Raw genomic sequence first — 17,864 nt, forward strand, 5'->3', positions numbered from 1 at the left:
CGGCTGCCCGTGACTTCCGTTGCTTGCAGTGCTGGTGCCCAGCAGTCTTGCTTCGATTCCCCGCGGGGCCTCGCCAGAAACAGTCAAGTCCTGTACACTACCGGCAATTAAATCGACGCTCTGTCTCTTCAACAACCATGGTCAACTTAGCTATGAAGATACCTTCGAAGACACTGGGCTATCTTACTCTTGAGCTTCCGTCGTAGTGTCAAAGTTCAAAGTTTCCAAATAATCAATCTCAAATCTCGAATTAAGATTTGTTCCTGCATTGAAGTTACGTCTATCGCGGAAAGCTTAAGAGTCACGGGTCGGATGAGCGCTTCCTCGCGGGGACAAAGCCCGTCAATGTCAAATCCTTACCCGAGGCCTGTGCTTTCAACGATTGACAGAACGAATTATAAAATATGTAAGACATATGTTACAGGTGATGGGACAAAGAAAGAGAACAAAGAAACGGGGTCAGGTCCCTCATCGCACACACTCGGGGCCTTCGAGCGTCTAGTTAGGAGGACAGTTCAAGTTGAACTTGGGCTTGCGATCGGCAGTAAAGAGACCCCAGTGCTTCTCATCCATCGACTGGCCGTTGTCGCCAACACTGTTAGGCTTCCAAGACTCGTCGAAGGCCTCGAAGTAGAACACATCAATGTTCGAGGCTAGCATAGCACAAACAGATGTCTGGTAATACTGCTCAGCATTCTTGGTACCGGCAACAGAGTTTTTGCCATAGTTGGACCCTCCATCTACGATCTATTAGCCAGATGAATTCAGGAGTCGAACACGCGAATGACTTACCAGTCGGCCAGCCAGTCTCACCGTTCCCGAAGTAGATGTTGTTAGCATTTGAGCCAGCGATCTGCTTCACACGCTCCTTAGCGGCGTAAACATCATCGAAATACACTTGTTTGGCATTGGCGAGAGAAACATCCTGCCAATAAGCGAACCCATTGGCCAAGCTAGCAGCACAAGTTAGTCTCACTATAGATTAATTCGCAAGGGGGTTGCTGCTTACAGGTATTTAACGCCAGCCTGAATGATGGGATCAGCGGTGCCATCGGCAAACTTATTCCAGCTATCCACGGTGCCCACGGCCACCTTGGGGAATTGGTTCTGCACTTGCTGGATCAGGCTCAAAAGCTGTTGAGCCGTAAGACTCTTGCGGTAGAGGACTTCAGAGCCGACAGTGATGGCGCTGACGACATTTTCATTACCGGGTACAGACTGTTTCAGAGCATTGAAGTCGTTGTTAAAGGAATCAGTGTAGTCGGCCCTAGTCGAATGTGTGAGTTAGCAACCAATGAATTCGAATCCTTTGAAAGTCACACAAACGACTACGTACCAGATGCCCAAGACGACCTTGAATCCCTTGGCCTTGGCGGCAGGAATGATATTCTGAGCAGTGTTGCAGTCACTGGCAGAATAGGTGCGAACAATTTTAGTCACACTCTTCAGTGCCTCGAAATCGGCCTCGTAGTCGCCGGTGGCTTTGCAGCTGCCATCTGCGTTCTTGTTGCCTAGAGCGAGCCCCAGAGTGCCGGCCGCAGTAACGGCGGGGATGGTGGCCAGCAAGGCAGGCAGCAAGCTAACGATACGCATTCTCAAATAGAACGGTAGGATGATTTATTCCTAAGGACAGCAAGTTGACGAGCGGTTGAAAAGTAGAATGTCAGGATGAAGTGCAGAGGAACAGGAAATATCCCTTTTTCAACTTTTTCTGCAAAAGATGCAAGACAAGAAAGAAAGGAGGGCGTCTATAAAAAGAATGAGCACCGGGCGGAAGCACACACAAGCACACAAATGGCAACAAGCTGGGGAGGGGGGAAGGATTAAAGGGGGAGGGATTGACCGAGTTATTATAAGAACACAAAGCAGTGTGCTGTACGTCAGGGAACAGACAGTGCAGTGGAGCAATTCAATGTGGGATGAATAAATGGATCAGTGCGATGAGCAAATAACCATGGACCCCTTCAGCTGGTTTGTGTGGGGCAAATTCATGCATTCACATTGTGGTAAACCTCTAATGAGGGACGATTGTCAGTCTGCTTCTACCAATGAGTAAAAAAGAAATGGTCCTGTCGGAAACCCACAGTGCGTTGTGTAATGGAGTTGGAAGTGGCATCCGATTGACGCCGCGGCCGGAAGGGTACAGTAAGAGCACTATGCAGTGGGGGGGTTTCCCGGGGAGTCTGGAGGAGGATGGACAGGGTCCGCTTCCTGCTTCGGGGACTCCGCAAGCCTTACTCAAAGCCGCCAAGCGCCCGTTAATCCCTGGACGCCCTTGCGCTCGATTCTTAAATTGGGGTTCTTTCGGCTGTAGCCTCCGCCGATCCGCCACTGCACCAAACGCTAGGGCCTAGACTTGGAACTGAACCCTTTGAGGGATGTAGACGACTGAACCACTCACCACCCACTTCACAGTGATGCAATCAGGCTGATCGACTTAATTTCCTACCAGTCCCTTAAAGAACAATCGTTCACACCCATCAGAAGTCTCATTTGATGATCAAATCCAAAGTTTGCCCACTCAGATGGGTTCAACTAGATCGAGTACTGACATTGAGGCACCTCAAGTATGACACGGTCAATTTATCAAATCTCATTTAACAAATACTACCGATTTTTCCCGTCGGATGTCAGTCGTATGGATTCGTCTGGTGAGTCTTTGTCTTACCGGAGGGCCGAGAACGTGGACAACCGAGAGCATTGTGCTTTAACATTGGCTCAACCACAATGCAGAGAGGGTCATTCCACTCTCAAGTGATGTCATGACAACCACCTCGAACGCATACGCACATTGGCGCGAACCCTAGAGTGACCCTCTCTGGATAGTCCAGACGTTCTGGGAAGCCGAATTGGACCTCAAAAAATAAATCCCGCAATAATATGTCTGTCAGCTCCGACTTCGGCAACTTCCGTCGCCGTTTAACGTTGCAGGTCATTGATTCGAAGCCGCTGGCGCGAGACTGGCGGGCTGCCTTTGATGACTGGTCGCACTTATTCAAAGCAATGGTGTAGGAGTACCATCCTCCGACCTACATTTGGAATTGATTCCATACCACCCCGCTACGTATCAATTCGGAGAAATGGCGTTCCTCGACACACGGATAGATAATAGCTAGGTACTATTGACCGTTGAGATTGACTATTGAGTAAACTCTTAGTGACTGGAGAAAGTCATCATTATGCTTCAGAATCAGAGTCAGGAGCAGCTGTTCTTGAGAGTACTAGGTCTCTCTCAAATTTTCTCTCAAGTTGTGACCATGAAAGCCGTGATAAACATAAAATCCGCCAGGTCCAACACGCCCGAGCCACTGATCCCTGGGAAGCTCTTTTTTCCCACAGGCTGCCACTGACATCCAGGAATCCCCTGGTTTCCAGCAGGCTTTTGATCTCTACAAAGCCCCATAAATACCGAGTCCCTCGACGCTCATCGGGTTCTAGGCCCCTATACCAACATTTCGAAGCCTTATGTCTCTCCGGATCCGAAGTCCTGGAGGCCCTGGAGGTCTTGGAGGTCCCGGAGGTCCTGGGGGTCCTGGAAGTGCGGGAGGTGCGGGAGGTCCTTGAGGTGCTGAAGGTGCTGGAGGTCCTTGAGGTCCTTGAGGGGCGGGCCACCGGGCTGTGGTTGTTGTGGTCCTCTCGGAACTAGGAGTCATGAAATGAGCTTGCTGCATCTGGGGCCCTATATGAGTAATGAGCTCACAACTTACGACGTCCATCTCCGAGGGGTTGAATTCGCCTTTCTCGCCCAGCATTTCGTCTCTGCCTCTATTTCAAACCTCAAAATCAGCTGCTAGGAAACACGCAGGAAGAATAGCCTGGAAACAAAGGGGTTCATCTATCTCACCACTCGACGACCGCGGGTTATCAACTCGACATCAAGTCTACCCAGCAAGAAAGACCAGAGCGGAAACCGGTGAAGCTCGCCATCTATTATATATAGAGGCATTGTCAAAGGTATTTTTGAACTCGGGGACAAGTTCTCAACACCTGAATTTGAACTTCAGAATATCATTGCGCGAAGGAAACACAAGAAGGCATTTTTATGAAGGCCGGATCAGCCTCACATCTACACCGCATCTTCGATAACGTAGTAAGTTCCTGGTACCCTGAGATACTTTGTTAAGTACTCACGATGGCGGGTCATCATTGTGTTCATTCATCCATTAGCAAGGCATGATCATTCGTCTTCGAGTAAAACATGCATAGCATTTTGTTTGACCGTATAAAGTAGCTCTCTGTATGTGGCGCAGTTTCGGAGATCTCAGAAAGTATATTGGTAATAACTCGAACTCCCATCAATAGAATCTCTCTAACAGTTAGAAAGCTCGATCAATTAAATAGACTACATATGAATAAATCTAGCACCGAGAGCTTGCTCAAGGTTATGTGCTGTATAGATCTAGAATACCCCCAGGGGACTAGCGCCGGCTGGATTGAGAGGTGGTCCGAGCGTCTCGAATTCCCAGCACAGCACAGAGACCACCTTGCGCGTCCCGGAGTCCAACAACGACTACACCGTCTCGGGCCCAACCCTCCACAAACAACCCACGATTCCCTGTCAGGCTTGACTACCTACACCTCGGAACTTCTCAATACAGGTGGAAAACGACAAGATCAAATCGCCCACCATGCGCTTCTCCGCGACGACCCTCTTGATCACCGCGCTGGGGTGGATCAGCGCCGTGGCCGCACACAACATCCAGCTCAAGGCTCACTCCCGAGAATGCTTCCACGAGTCGCTGCATAAGGATGATAAGATGACGGTCACGTTTCAGGTTGGCGACCGGGAGTTCGGCGGCAGTGGTAACCTGGAGATCGACTTTTGGGTATGGCTTTTCCCTTGGTGATTCCTGGCACGACAGCCGGACCTCCGCCGGCGGGGACGTGGGACAGGGACTGTCTTGAATAAACTTGGGCATGCCCACAACTCCTGTGGTGGGCTTATGCTTCGGAGCCATGCTGACGTACTGTATTGTCGCCTCTAGGTTGAGGACCCCCTGAACAACCGCCAGTACTACAAGCACGCCATCTCGTCGGAGGACTACTCGTTCAACGCCCACGCGGACGGAAAATACGTTTACTGCTTCAGCAACGAGGGATGGTCGTCCAACTCCAAGGAGGTGTCTTTCAATGTTCATGGCATTGTGTACGTTCCGGAACACGAAATGACGCAGGACCCTCTGGAGACCGAAGGTAGGAGGAATCTATTCCGCACTCGGACTTTTCCACCGAAGGAACAGAACCGCCCGTGGGCTAACCGCCTTTGCTAGTCCGCAAACTGTCCGAGGCCCTGGCTCAAGTCAAGGATGAGCAGTCGTACATTGTCGTGAGAGAACGGGTACACCGGAACACCGCCGAGAGCACCAACGCCCGGGTGAAGTGGTGGAGTATCTTCCAGCTGGCTGTGCTGATCGGAGAAGGTATCTTCCAGGTGTGGTGGTTGAAGCGATTCTTCGAGGTAGGTCCCAGCCTGAATTGTTCTGTGAGAGGTCCATCTAACAACCGTATGCGGTATACAGGTCAAGCGTGTGGTTTGATGCGATGTATTTACGATCGGATTCTTCGAAGGATGTCTTATCATAGCATTTTCTGCAGAAGCGCCGGGCTTCTCCCATGTTATTTCCATATTACTTTTTCCTCCACCACAATAGATCATCTGGATGATACTTTTAAACCCGAGGTATAGGAACTTATCCTATGAAAATTACCAGACTCTACTCCCGATCTTCCCAAGACATCAATAAACAAAAAGAAACAATGCAGCAATCACAACCCAATTCATCACCGAAAACACCACCAAGCCCAAAAGCAGCTACGGAAATAGCCCAAAAGTCACACAAACGCGGCCCCTAATACCTTACCCGTACTTTGTTTTTGCTAACAAATCCAACCAGGGGTCCAGTAGTGGAATGGGAAACCCCGCACGAAACAAACCTCCCCAAAATAAACACCTCCGACCAAACTACTACCCGGTGACACCCCCTCCGTACCTCCCGATGATATCAAACTCACGCCCACCCCCCCAAAAGCTCACACGACCCTCCATCCCTCCATCAAAAACAAAAACTGAGACAATCTCTCTAGATGGCAATCCCATTGGCCATGGCCGCGGACGCCAACTCAACCAACCCTCACCCCCATCCCCTCGATACTCCCGACGATCATCTCTTCTATCTATGCTGGCGCCGCCAGTCATGTGACTACTGCCTCCAGGGTGATCTCCCCTGTGGCTGGTGCGCGATCGTAAGTTTCCTTTTTTTCTTCTACTGGGGGTTTGTGCCACTCGCCATTCGCCACTCGGTTCAACATAGTGTATACATGTGCTTTGTGCTTGGATATGCCCTTTCCCAATATGCCCAACCAAGTTTTCGGGCGGTATGGTCTGGGTCTTTCTGCGGTTCACTAACACAAATGGGTAGTCCTCAGCCTGCGTGCCTAATCCCTCCAGGGTGCCGATTTTGGCCCCCTTCGGCTCGTCGGAGATGTGTCCGCTGGGGTCCAAGGAGCGATGGGAGCTGAGGGCGCTGCCGTTCGGGTGTCATGTTAGCACGGTTACGTTCCTCACGGGCGTCGGGGGTGTGCTGGGGACGATGGCGGCGTTTGGGCTGGTGGTGTTTCTGGCGTGGGCTGGAAGGCGGGTGGTTGGGTGGTTGGCGGAGAGGAAGTCTTGTGTTGGGCGTGGTGGTGGTGATGAGGCTCAAGGTGCTTCATGGGGTAGTGGTATGGGGGTCTTGAGACGGCGGTTGGGATTCTCCTCGGCGAGGAGGGGTGGTGGTTGGGTTGTTCCGGGGGATGAGGAGGATGAGTTGCGGGGTGGTGCTGGGGATGCCGAGAGGAGACCTTTGCTGGGGGGGTTGGGTTGAGTCTCTGCTTTTCTCCGGGGTGGGGTCTATATATAAGCTGGTCTGGGCATTAATGTATCCGTGCTATCTTGACTATCTTTGATGTATCTGATGGATTATGAGGTTTGACGCCGTTATCTATTCAGACAGACTGTTTTATTCACATTTGTGAAGCTACTCAAAGTGTGTGCATAAGTGCATGGATAGCTACGGATGGGAGCCGGCACCTTTCTAGCCCTGGAGGACCTGGCTGACCCGGTACTCGACCACAGTCGGCTTGCCCTTCTCGATGTTGAACCGTCCCTGGGCGACGAAGACGCGGGTTTCAAGGTCCTTGTAGCGCGCGCTGCCCGTCTGTTCATCCGTGTTAGGGTCACGATCCTGTAGCCCGTCTCAACAATAAAACATACCTCGAAAGTGAAATGGGTGACTGTTAAAGGCTAAGATCAGCTAATGAAGTGCCTTCACGGAACCAGTATAAACTCACAAGCATTGCCAAAAGGCGTCGACCCATCTCCAGCAGTGCCCGCAAAGACAGCCTGGACCTCCGGAGCCAGCGTAACAACACCGGTGTAGTTCAGGTAGATGAGCTAGTTGACATTAGTAGCTTGTCAGATCCCCACTTCCGACATGCTATATTGACGGGTAAAGCTACATACATCGGCGTCATCCTTAGGTCTGCAGGCAGGGTCAGTATGGCTCAACAACGGCTATGTCAAGGCCAAGGAGGGCAGTCACATACTTAGCAACCGCATGGGCGTTCAGACGCAAGTGCTTGCCGTCCGCATCCGCGTGGATGTAGTCGTTCCCGACACCGACAAACTCAGCATCGAGGGCGGGGGAGAAGCCAGGCTCGCTCTTGATGGTGCCGCCGGTCATAGGCTGGTGTCATGTTTGTGTCCAGTGTTTAGCACGAAGATCAATCCCTCTGACAAGAGAAGACAATGGGTTGCTTACCACGACCTGAAGGCTGTTTTGCCGGGAGGCACTGCCTTTTGGCACGATTAGCTTTGTTTTAGGCTGGCTTCGTGACGAGGAGAAGATCGCTTACCGACGCCTAGTGGCGCATCGATGACGACCTGTCGCGTGTGACATTATTTAGATCGTGTGGGTGGAAGGGTTATGCTTTAGGGATGAGAATCACCTGGATTGTAAAGGCCGGTTGGAGGGTAGGGTAGCCAGACATGGTGTATTGAATGGTTTATCACTTGATGAGAGTAAGTGGGAAATGGGAGGGGAGGTTGTAGATGAGCGTCGGTGCTGCGCGGCGGAAGCTCGGAGGAAGATGCAAGTGAGTGAGTGAGCAGTGCCCCGCACTCGCTGGAAGGGTGATCGCCCTCCAGAGTGGCTCATCCACCATGCAGCTCTAGACTAATCTTTCCTTGGCTCTAATCAATCCCATGAAGAGCTTGACTAAACCGATCTCCGTTGGTGTGTCACGGCCAAATATCAGTGTTTATCTCTCGGAAAACCTCAGTATGTGTTTTTGTTTACTCCGTACGGAGACTGGCATTCGAAATATGCTCCGCCTCTTCGCAGGCAAGAAAAAGGCAGCGGCTTGCTGAAACAGTGACTTGTCACACCTTTCTCCACAGACATACACACTGATTGCAGAAGTCTTGGTCTAGATGATTAGGATGGCCTATCAACTTTCACTCTTGACTTGTGCACTTGACCACCACCTCGGATACCGCGTCTGATGAGGACCTTGTAAACTAGCAAAAGCCGCACTACTTACGACCAGGACATGCACAGTCCTACAATCCCATTTGAAGACGCAGGCACGTGGTCGGATCAGGGAATCACACAGGCTACAGGTACCTTACATTAGGGTACATTCCGCAAGGGTCACACGCCTCCAGCTTGAAGTAAATGCATACGCGCATACTTAGTTCGAGGTTCTATAGCCACTACTAGGTCTGTTGATGGTGGTCCAACTGAGTGATGGTAATCCCTCACTCTCTCATGGGTTGAAAAAGAGACATATTTATAATGTGCAGACCAGCGTACACAGTCGCGTTGCTGTTGTTGCTTTTTTTTGCAGCAGCAGCAGCAGCAGTCGAAAGGAGTGGGTCCCGGCCTGAGGCTATCCGAGGTTTACTTGACGCTTTCCCCGGTTGGGCTCTTTGGTAGTTTGCAGTGGACGGAGTGACGTGACGTTGGTCTTAGGCTCTTAGCCTAACGGGCGATCGATCAAGTCGAAATCTCAATTTCTTTCAATCTAGATATTACCTATCATTATTGCTACCGTCATTCCAGGCTCACACTCTATCTTTTCTTACCACTCCTCCGCTTATATCCATATCCATATCCACACCCTCTCTTATCTCTATCTCTTAATGATCATTCTTACTGACCGAGGTTGAGACCGGCTACCCGCACCGTCGGGGCTTTCGTTCCTCCTTCCAGCTCATCTCTCCCAATGATTCCGTCACAACTGCTTCCGGCGCTCTTCTTGCTTGCGACGTGCGCGTGCGCCTTTCCGCTCGCCGATCAACAACCGCTCGGCAACTCTGAGATCTTGCATGCGCCTCAGCTTCAGCTGCAGGACGATGTCGACCCAACCTCTCGAGGCCTTTCCGGCCGCTTCTTGCACATAACCGGTTTGTCCAAACCTTCATGACACCACGCAAGAGAGCGCAGTTCTGACTGAGGATAGACCTGCATCCCGATTCATATTATAACTCCGGAGCGTCACCCGACAGGGCCTGTCATCGAGGAGACGGCTCGGCTGGATACTATGGAGCAGAAGGAACCGAATGCGACTCGCCAATTACTTTGATCAACGAAACATTCCGCTGGATCGAGCAAAACCTCAAGGGCAAGGTGGATTTCATTATCTGGACTGGAGACTCAGCTCGCCACGACAACGACGAAAAGAACCCCCGGGAACCAGAGGAGGTGCTCGACTTGAATAAGCTGCTGGCGAAGAAGTTCGTGGAGACTTTCAAGGATGATCGGTCCGTGAAAGGGATCTTGATTCCGATCATTCCCACTTTCGGCAACAACGACATCATGCCCCATAACATCTTCAAGGCTGGGCCCAATCGTTGGACAAAGCAATACAGAGAGATCTGGTCCAATTTCATACCTGAGCATCAACTTCACAGCTTCGTCGAAGGTGGCTGGTTCATTTCCGAGGTGATTCCAGAGAAGCTGGCTGTGGTCAGCTTGAACACCATGTACTTCTTCGACTCAAACTCGGCCGTCGATGGCTGCGCTGCGCGATCCGAACCAGGCTACGAGCATATGGAATGGTTGCGGGTGCAGCTTGAAATGTTGCGGGGGAGGCACATGAAGGCTATTCTCATGGGACACGTTCCTCCTGCTCGGGCTGGCTCCAAGCGAAACTGGGATGAGTCCTGCTGGCAGAAGTATACCTTGTGGCTTCACCAATTCCGGGATGTCGTGGTGGGCAGCGTCTATGGACACATGAACCTCGACCATTTCATGCTTCAGGATAGCCACAAGGTGGATATCGTCAATGTCGACCAAACTTTCGCATATCTTGGTGGCGCTGAGGACTCGAATGAGCTGTCTACAAAATCCCGTTCCGATTACCTCTCTAGTCTCAGGAAAGACTGGTCGAAGTTGCCGTCTGTTCCGGCGGGCACGTCAAAAAGCTTTTCGATGGACGATTGGTTCGATGAGGATGACGCATCGGTCCAAGGGTCCAAGAAGAAGCAGAAGAAGCGCTTCTTGAAAAAAATCGGCGGACCCTTTGCAGAACGATACAGTGTTTCGTTGGTCTCTCCCAGCATAGTACCAAACTATTTTCCGACCTTGCGAGTCGTGGAGTATAACATCACTGGTTTGGAACATGCAGCCACTTGGGCCAACACACCTTCCCACAGCAGCCTGGATGACTGTTCTCCAGAAACGCAGGATGACAGCCCGTTGCCTGAGACACAGGCACAGCAAAGCAAGAAGCCCCACTTCAAAGTTCCAGGCCCTCCGTCCAAATCCGCGCCTCCGGGACCGGCGTACTCAAATCAAGCGCTCTCTTGGCTCGGCTACACTCAATACTTTGCCAACCTCACTAGAATCAATAGTCAGGTGGCAAGTCGCGGGGCAACAGACGATGAAGCAAAAGAGGGTACTGGTTCGAAGCACGACGATGTATTTGCTTATGAAGTGGAGTACAACACTCGAGACGACAAGGTCTACAAGTTGGAGGATCTCACTGTACGCAGTTTTTTCAAGCTTGCTTCACGAATCGCCAAGCGAGGAGGCCGCAATAGCCAGTCTTCTTCTCTCGAATATGTAGATGATGCGGACTTGGATGAATTCGACGCAAAGAATGATCACGACGACCAGGACATCGAAGCGGAGAAGAAAAAGAAGAAGAACCGTGTATGGAAAGCATTCGTGACGAGGGCTTTCGTTGGTCTCCTAAAGAGCGACGACATTGACGACATAAATTGACGGGATTGATTGACTCTTCACTCGATGAGTTCCTAGAAATTATACGAGGTTACGGCCCTTGGTGTCTTTTCTGATCTTTGGCTCATTTGAACGAATTATGGTGCATGTATATACCACATATGCTATTTGACTAATTCAACATTTGTATTTACTTGACAACATGAAGATACCATGGCTGATGGCAAGCGACAGCGCTTGTAGCGGTCAGCAAGGCGGTGGCGGATCTGCCAGTGGGGTAACATCATGATCATCAATGATCATCCTTTCCCTTCAACCATAACCACACCTCTGGCTACATCAAAGAGGCGAACTTCCTTCTGTCTATTACTTGGTGATGAAAGGGTGCCCTCACAGCCGCAGCATACGAGGCACGGAAGATCCTAATGCCACACCTGACAGACAGCTGTCAACTGTCGTCATTCCGGCCGCCATCATCCCCCCTCCCCGCTAAAAAGCACGCGGGCGCTGGACTCCACATTTAACTACAGTTCTAGTCGGAGCAACCTGTCCTCAGTGGCGGTTTGCTCGGGCACAATGAGAATTTCACTAACTACTAAATAGTAGTCTGGCTGCGGTCGATTGCTCCCGTCTGCCATTGGCTTCAAAGCCCATGTGTTACTCTTGCTGCCGAGAGAGAGGCTGGCGACAGGCGATCCACCGTACTAATCCTATCTCATCGCGCCGGTTGGGCCAGGAGCTGCAAGGCAGGGAAACTCAGCACTTGGGCTCTGACACGTATCGGACTAGTTGATGCGCTGTACTCCCGCCTCATGGCTTGGTCTTTTTTGGGGGGGACGGGAGCAGCCAACATGCCACTTTGTCTTTTTGCCGGTTTATCAATAATATGGGAATGGCAATTGGACTACGGAGTACTTTCGAGTATGATGCTGCTAAGCTGCTAATGCTACTAACCATTCCTCCCATTCGTGCCCGATTCCCTCCGCCTTGGGGCGGAAAGAGTAATGAAGCGGGATTGACGCCTGATCAATGTTCTAGGTCTCGATGATTTGACCTTGCTCACTTACTATGTCCAGTGCCTGTCTCTATGGTGGAGTTGCGCCGCACTTCTCTTCACTTTAATTAGCACGCCCATGCCGCAGCGGGCTTCATCCACTTCGCTGCATCCCCAAAGACCCTCCATTCGGGCAAATAACTTGCCCTTGCATCATCGTCTCGCACAACGATTTATTACTGGCATAGTCTCCTCAGGTTTGCGCGCCTGCGAAGCAGCATCCGCTGATCCACTTCTTCAACGGTGGCTGATATAATTGATTCTCTATAATCAATTGAATCTTCTGTCGATTAACCCTGTTATACAAAGTCTCCTTCATGCAAAAGCATACTCGATCTTGATATCGATAGTATTATTGACCCTACCTTCCTCCGCCATCGCATGCAACAAGCTGGCGGGGCGGTGCAGCCAATGCCTTGCTGCTTCTAGTTGCACGATGCATCGAGATTTGCTCCTCGAATACAACAGCAGACTCGTTAGCATCCATCCCGTTGGCTCCTCTTTTCACTGTGCCTTGCGTTTCTAACATTTTTCTCTATTCACCTTGTTTCGCGCTTTTTGGTTGCACCAATTCGTTTGTTGATCGGTTGGCATGATTTCATTCTATGCATGCAAGCCAACTTACCAATTTGAACTTGTAACAGATCACGCTCTACTCTGCCCCTTTGCAAACTCGTCTTGCTTCTTAATCCACTCCTCACTGTACAGCAGCTCCTTCGTGCCACAACCCTTCTCTAGACGTACCTGATCACTGATTTGCATGTAACATATTGTTTTTTTGGTCGGATATTGGCGGCATTTTGCTTTCAGCTACTCGATTCGGACGAATCGCACACCGATCCCTCATCTAGGGCTGCATATTGAGATAAACGCACGACTTGGGAACACAGACTTCAAGCCAAACGTCGAAGCGTGAAGACCCCCGCCATCACTAATTTAGCCGGATAAGTCGAGCGAGCCGATTTCCATTTCAAGCGCCGGGCACGAGCATGAGCAGCTGCAACATTTGCAGAGATTAGTCGTGCCCTGAACATATTCGTTGCGCGCGCAGTCTAGGTAAGCATTGGCGCTTTCCTTGCTTTGTCTTTGCAACATGCAACCGCATTTGAGCGTTCATGCATGACTGCATGGCGACCTTGGTGGACTTAATTAGTGTTTACGACGTGATCTATCACGACTTGACCAATTCACGTTCCTGCGGTTTTCCTCCACCATACATGTCAAATCAATCACTTGAATATGAATGTAGCTAATACGGCTGGCGCAAGCCTTCCGATAGACACCGGGTCATTGGTTTTGTGGATGGCTTCCTCCGAGGTGGACCAGAAGGCCTTGGGCAATTTTGCGGCCACAACAAGCCTGGAGAACCCGTTTCTGTCCGCAATGCTCTACAAGCTACTGGGCTTGTCGGTCATGCTTTCCAAGAAATTGCTCCGTGCACGACGCTTACGACGTCTCGACCCGACCCGAGAAACCAAGTCACTTCAGCTCTACTACCACATCGTATGGCTTGCTCGCGAAGGTCTCCTCATCCTAGAGCAATGCGTTCTTCCGCATGTACAGGTGTATGTGGAACTGAATATTCTCGCTTTCAAGCTGAGGGCTTCTTTCTATCACATTTTTGTATTGTTCCACAACCAACCTGCCATCCATGCACCGGGTATCGACAATCTGCCGAACAATGCAACCTTCGCCAACAGCGCTGCAAAGGCAGATCTAGCAAATAAGCCACCGGAATTGAGGTACTCGTTCCAGCCAAGACCCGAAACGATTTCAGTCTCCGATGCATCGGCTGCAGCCCCAGACAGTGCGCTGCGGCGCAGAGTCACACAGGCTCCTCCAGGCCTCGCCCCAGTTCAGCCGCCTAAGTCAATCTCGGCTTTCCTCCTCCCGGCGCTTGATTACACTAAGACGGCTACGCAATGCTTCGAATATGCGGTACTATTGGCGGAAGGCGTTCTTCCGGGTTCGCATCCTCTCCGGCTATCGATCAAGCTCGAGTATGCCGCATACCTCTATGACTGCCTCCATGACCCACTGGCCTGTCGACGAGTAGCGAAAAAGGCCATAGCGGATGTATACAATGCGAAGGAGGCTATGGATGATGAGAGCTTTGAGGATGCCGCTGAAATCGTTGGGATACTAGGCAAGATGGTCAAACGTGTAAGGAAGGCGAGCACAGCAGGCAGTACGACTGTCGCTGAGACCCCCAGAGATGAACAGTCCCGAAGCGACGGATCCCGAACGCCGTCTTCTCGAACGACGGCCTTCTCTCGAGCCGCACCTTCGGTGAAACCGACGAGCGCTGAATCTCTGCCGCCTGCCGTGCCTGATCCAACTATGGTAAACCCCATCTGATTTCCGTTCTGTTGAACTTGGACCTCTCGAGTTCTTGTTGTATACCTACTCATGATGGATCTGTATATACTTGTTCCATGCGTTGATTTAGATTCGATCGGTATTAGGGAGGGTTATCTGCTGTTACGCTACGTGTTTCATTTCTTGTCTATAAGTTTCGCTGAATGGCGTGTATGAAGCAAATTTCTCGGGATAAATGTGCAGTGGGATATACCATAGCAGTACGTGAGTACGGTGTATGTAGCTCAGGGTGGAAGCTTCAAGCGACAGCAGAAATTCTGCCTGAGGCGACCAGACCCCTTAAAAGTTTGCGGGTGTTTGCACATGTTTGGAGGGAGGAGAATTGGCCAGTCGTGACGTCCGAATTTCTCTTCCATACAACCTCCAAAATGTCTGCCTGGAGCAATCATCCGTTCCCTCCTCAATTTTGACGTTTTTATTCCCCTTTCCCATAGGAACACAAGATGTCAGTCCTTTCAGCGTCACATATCAATTAGTCGCAAGGCCAAACCGGTAATGACATCTTCCAAAGCACTTCCAACAAGATCATGGACCCTCGCTTACGTTAGGTACTGTACAGTACGACAGCCCCTCTCTCATAGTCCGACTTGGCAACATCCGCTTGCGAACCCAACGAGCTCGATTTTACGTTACAACCCGGTGGTCTTCTACGTCATTGCGTTGCTTGACTCCTGCACCTCCGGGAGCTTAAGGAAGACCTGTGGAAGTGACCGGACGGCCTTGTGTTGGCAAGTTCGCACATCAAACCAGAGCTCTCCTCGTTGTTCTTCTCCTCTGCAGCAGCGGTGTTTGTGCTCCGTTCATCTTCGCTCACCGACCGTCCGACCGCCCCGATTGATCGACAGTATCCATCGCCCAAGAAACGAAGAGGGGAAACCAGCATCCCATCAAACCGCCGTCAACAGCGCAAGACCCTGAGACCCGCAGAGATTCCAATTTAGACGCAAGTCCGCCAAAGAAAAGAGGATTCAGAAACCACCTACGAGGTCACCCTCCATATATATTGAAAGTATCCGCCCGGACCTTGCGCGACAATTGTGAATCTATCCAGCTGATTATTATTTTTTCCTTTTCGCTTCTGATCCTCTCGGTTGCTTGTCTTTCTTCGGCGATGAAGCTGCCGGATTGCGGAATTTCCAAATCACGCAAGATTCCCACCGACTATAGTATCAGACATCGAGTCTTCGTGGATAAAGAAAGTCAGGCCTGCGCCCACAGGTCGCCGAGTTGTGTATGATGCGGTCGGGTCTCCAGAAACCTGGGGCCATTCCGTTTCTCGCTCTCTTGATCTTTTCGTTGCTGAGTCTGGTACCGTCGTTGGCGAAGGAATGGGACTATCTTCTGCCTTTCGGGCACATTGGCTATCTCCGCAGCGAACCTCGATGTATGAGCGTGGCCCTTCCTCCTTTCGCTTCATCGCTTGTCGCAGTATTCAGACTAATCTCTTCCGATTGTACTATTGCAGATGTTTCCCGGGACAAAGATGGCTTGGTCGATGCGCGACCACGATTACGAATGGTGGGTGCACAATCAAGGCCGTGGTCATTGGAGGAAGATCGCCCAACGTACCTCGATCGGAAATCCCGGCCAAGACGTCCGCTCACGGATGCGCCTGCTCGGAGCTCATTTGAAGCGGCGGCGATCCTCGATAGTGATCCAATGACATATATGGCTCAAGAGCCGTCGGCCTTCAGGCGTGGTGTACGTGCCTTCAAGGCATTGGTCAGCCGGCAAACAGACGAGCCGCAAGCCATTCCTTCCTTTCCTTCTGACAGCGACGCCGCTTTAACGGATCATATATCACCTCGCCCTAATCCTCACCACGCAAATACATCAGTCGACCTGGCACCTTCGCATAACGAGGATTTTCACCTATTGACACCGGGTGAAGGAGGAGGTCTTACGATATTGGACACGACAAAACTGGTTGCATTGCCCTGGTGGTTCTTGTCACGTGTTCTGACCTCATGGCAGCAGGCCTGCCGTGTTGGTAACGACTATATAGAAACCGTCACAGGCCGCCAGGGGCTCCGAATTACCGTCGCAACAACTTTTTCTAATTGCTTGGGACTATTGAACTCGGATGGATCCTCTCAGCCTCGAGATCGGCGGAACGAATCTCATACGAAACATGCCGTGCCCCCAGCATTGGCAATTGACGAGACCGAGCAACAGGCTGATGCGCAAAATCCGTCTGCACTAACCCAACCAATCGATGCGTCAGTGCAGGCCACTACCCCTCCGACCGCGACGTTGACTGCTATGGAGCAGTCCAAGGTTGTTGAACATCAAGCTGAACCGGAGCGGGTGCGCAGTGGCAGCTGTATGGCCATTGTGCTTGCAATAGTCGCTGGCGTCATGTGGTTCTAGTCCTGCTGGTATGGATGCGATGAGGTTTCCGTGGATGGTAGTCATTCCCGTCACCGTGAACGCGGACGCACGAGGTCTAGATGCGGAAACGAGAAAAGCCAATATCTTCGCGATTCGACGTTGCGCACCCTCCACTTCTGCCCTGAGGCATGTTTGTCTGATTTCGTTTCTCTGTTGCCGGCTGGATCCGGCTCATGACTTTTTTTTTTTTTTTGCAGAGTAGCTCCGTTTGAGCTTTATAATGCCTGATGTAATTCTTTCGACGTGTACATTGCTTTCTGGATGGGTTTTATTGGATGCGGTCTGGGGTCTGGCATTGGGTTCCATGGATATACACTTGTTCTGTTCAGATTCTGTTCACAGGGAAATGGCCTTCCTGGGTATGGGACGAATTGTACCTAGCTCTTGCGGTAACTAGAGCCTGGCTGCTTTGGTCTCTCGGTGTCGGAGAGGCAACTTACCAGCCAATAGTGATAATATATATAGTAATGTCTGAAATTCGAGAGGTTGATATCTTTCCTAGGAGATGTGTGGTGTGAGATCCAGGCGCGCCACATGGAATGGCTGCACGCCTGCCCTCTAATATATGGCCAGCTGCTCTCCTCCCTCGCTCCTGATACCTCCAAGCTGACGGCATAATTCCCGAAGAATGAGACCACCAATACCAATGCCTAGAATCCAGACCCTCAAGACTAGCCAGCTAGCCCAGGCAGGTCCAGGACCTAGGTACATAGTTACGACATGTGCATACCAACTCCCGGACCGCCGCGTTCCAGTCGTCCCCCTTTGCTCCGCATTCCATTTACCCTGTCTGTCTCTACGTACTCCGTACCTTG

At 51.1% G+C, this 17,864-nt stretch overlaps 7 protein-coding genes across 7 annotated transcripts; 5 read left to right on the forward strand and 2 right to left on the reverse strand.

Annotated features, from left to right (window-relative positions):
- Nucleotides 1-263: 263 nt before the first annotated feature.
- Nucleotides 264-1,808, reverse strand: bgt1 (1,3-beta-glucanosyltransferase Bgt1). The gene is made up of 4 exons (XM_025668624.1): nucleotides 1,337-1,808; nucleotides 1,010-1,267; nucleotides 793-953; nucleotides 264-740 (listed from the first exon to the last, which is right to left on the reverse strand). The coding sequence occupies exons 1-4, from the start codon at nucleotides 1,591-1,593 to the stop codon at nucleotides 499-501; spliced, it is 918 nt and encodes a 305-aa protein (XP_025533454.1). The 5' UTR covers nucleotides 1,594-1,808; the 3' UTR covers nucleotides 264-498.
- Nucleotides 1,809-4,495: 2,687 nt separating this feature from the next.
- Nucleotides 4,496-5,705, forward strand: BO86DRAFT_384649 (emp24/gp25L/p24 family protein). Its single transcript, XM_025670930.1, has 4 exons — nucleotides 4,496-4,826; nucleotides 4,986-5,193; nucleotides 5,271-5,458; nucleotides 5,520-5,705. Exons 1-4 carry the CDS (start codon nucleotides 4,629-4,631, stop codon nucleotides 5,535-5,537), a joined length of 612 nt encoding a protein of 203 aa, XP_025533455.1. The 5' UTR covers nucleotides 4,496-4,628; the 3' UTR covers nucleotides 5,538-5,705.
- Nucleotides 5,706-5,960: 255 nt separating this feature from the next.
- BO86DRAFT_328023 (uncharacterized protein) lies at nucleotides 5,961-6,986 on the forward strand. Its single transcript, XM_025668625.1, has 2 exons — nucleotides 5,961-6,243; nucleotides 6,420-6,986. Exons 1-2 carry the CDS (start codon nucleotides 6,085-6,087, stop codon nucleotides 6,861-6,863), a joined length of 603 nt encoding a protein of 200 aa, XP_025533456.1. The 5' UTR covers nucleotides 5,961-6,084; the 3' UTR covers nucleotides 6,864-6,986.
- BO86DRAFT_384652 (DUF3237 domain-containing protein) lies at nucleotides 6,962-8,142 on the reverse strand. Its single transcript, XM_025670931.1, has 8 exons — nucleotides 7,987-8,142; nucleotides 7,894-7,921; nucleotides 7,800-7,834; nucleotides 7,585-7,724; nucleotides 7,502-7,520; nucleotides 7,330-7,432; nucleotides 7,253-7,272; nucleotides 6,962-7,196 (listed from the first exon to the last, which is right to left on the reverse strand). Exons 1-8 carry the CDS (start codon nucleotides 8,026-8,028, stop codon nucleotides 7,074-7,076), a joined length of 510 nt encoding a protein of 169 aa, XP_025533457.1. The 5' UTR covers nucleotides 8,029-8,142; the 3' UTR covers nucleotides 6,962-7,073.
- Nucleotides 8,143-9,064: 922 nt separating this feature from the next.
- Nucleotides 9,065-11,424, forward strand: BO86DRAFT_328029 (endopolyphosphatase). The gene is made up of 2 exons (XM_025668626.1): nucleotides 9,065-9,445; nucleotides 9,502-11,424. The coding sequence occupies exons 1-2, from the start codon at nucleotides 9,265-9,267 to the stop codon at nucleotides 11,265-11,267; spliced, it is 1,947 nt and encodes a 648-aa protein (XP_025533458.1). The 5' UTR covers nucleotides 9,065-9,264; the 3' UTR covers nucleotides 11,268-11,424.
- Nucleotides 11,425-13,518: 2,094 nt separating this feature from the next.
- Nucleotides 13,519-14,637, forward strand: erg27 (the record flags this gene model as incomplete). Its single annotated transcript, XM_025676384.1, has 1 exon — nucleotides 13,519-14,637. The coding sequence occupies one exon, from the start codon at nucleotides 13,519-13,521 to the stop codon at nucleotides 14,635-14,637; it is 1,119 nt and encodes a 372-aa protein (XP_025533459.1).
- Nucleotides 14,638-15,734: 1,097 nt separating this feature from the next.
- Nucleotides 15,735-17,176, forward strand: BO86DRAFT_6181 (uncharacterized protein). Its single transcript, XM_025677509.1, has 2 exons — nucleotides 15,735-16,042; nucleotides 16,124-17,176. Exons 1-2 carry the CDS (start codon nucleotides 15,892-15,894, stop codon nucleotides 17,026-17,028), a joined length of 1,056 nt encoding a protein of 351 aa, XP_025533460.1. The 5' UTR covers nucleotides 15,735-15,891; the 3' UTR covers nucleotides 17,029-17,176.
- The last annotated feature ends 688 nt before the right edge of the window (nucleotides 17,177-17,864 follow it).

This window comes from Aspergillus japonicus (assembly GCF_003184785.1).
Source record: "Aspergillus japonicus CBS 114.51 unplaced genomic scaffold BO86scaffold_1, whole genome shotgun sequence".
In the NCBI taxonomy this organism is placed as follows: domain Eukaryota; kingdom Fungi; phylum Ascomycota; class Eurotiomycetes; order Eurotiales; family Aspergillaceae; genus Aspergillus; species Aspergillus japonicus.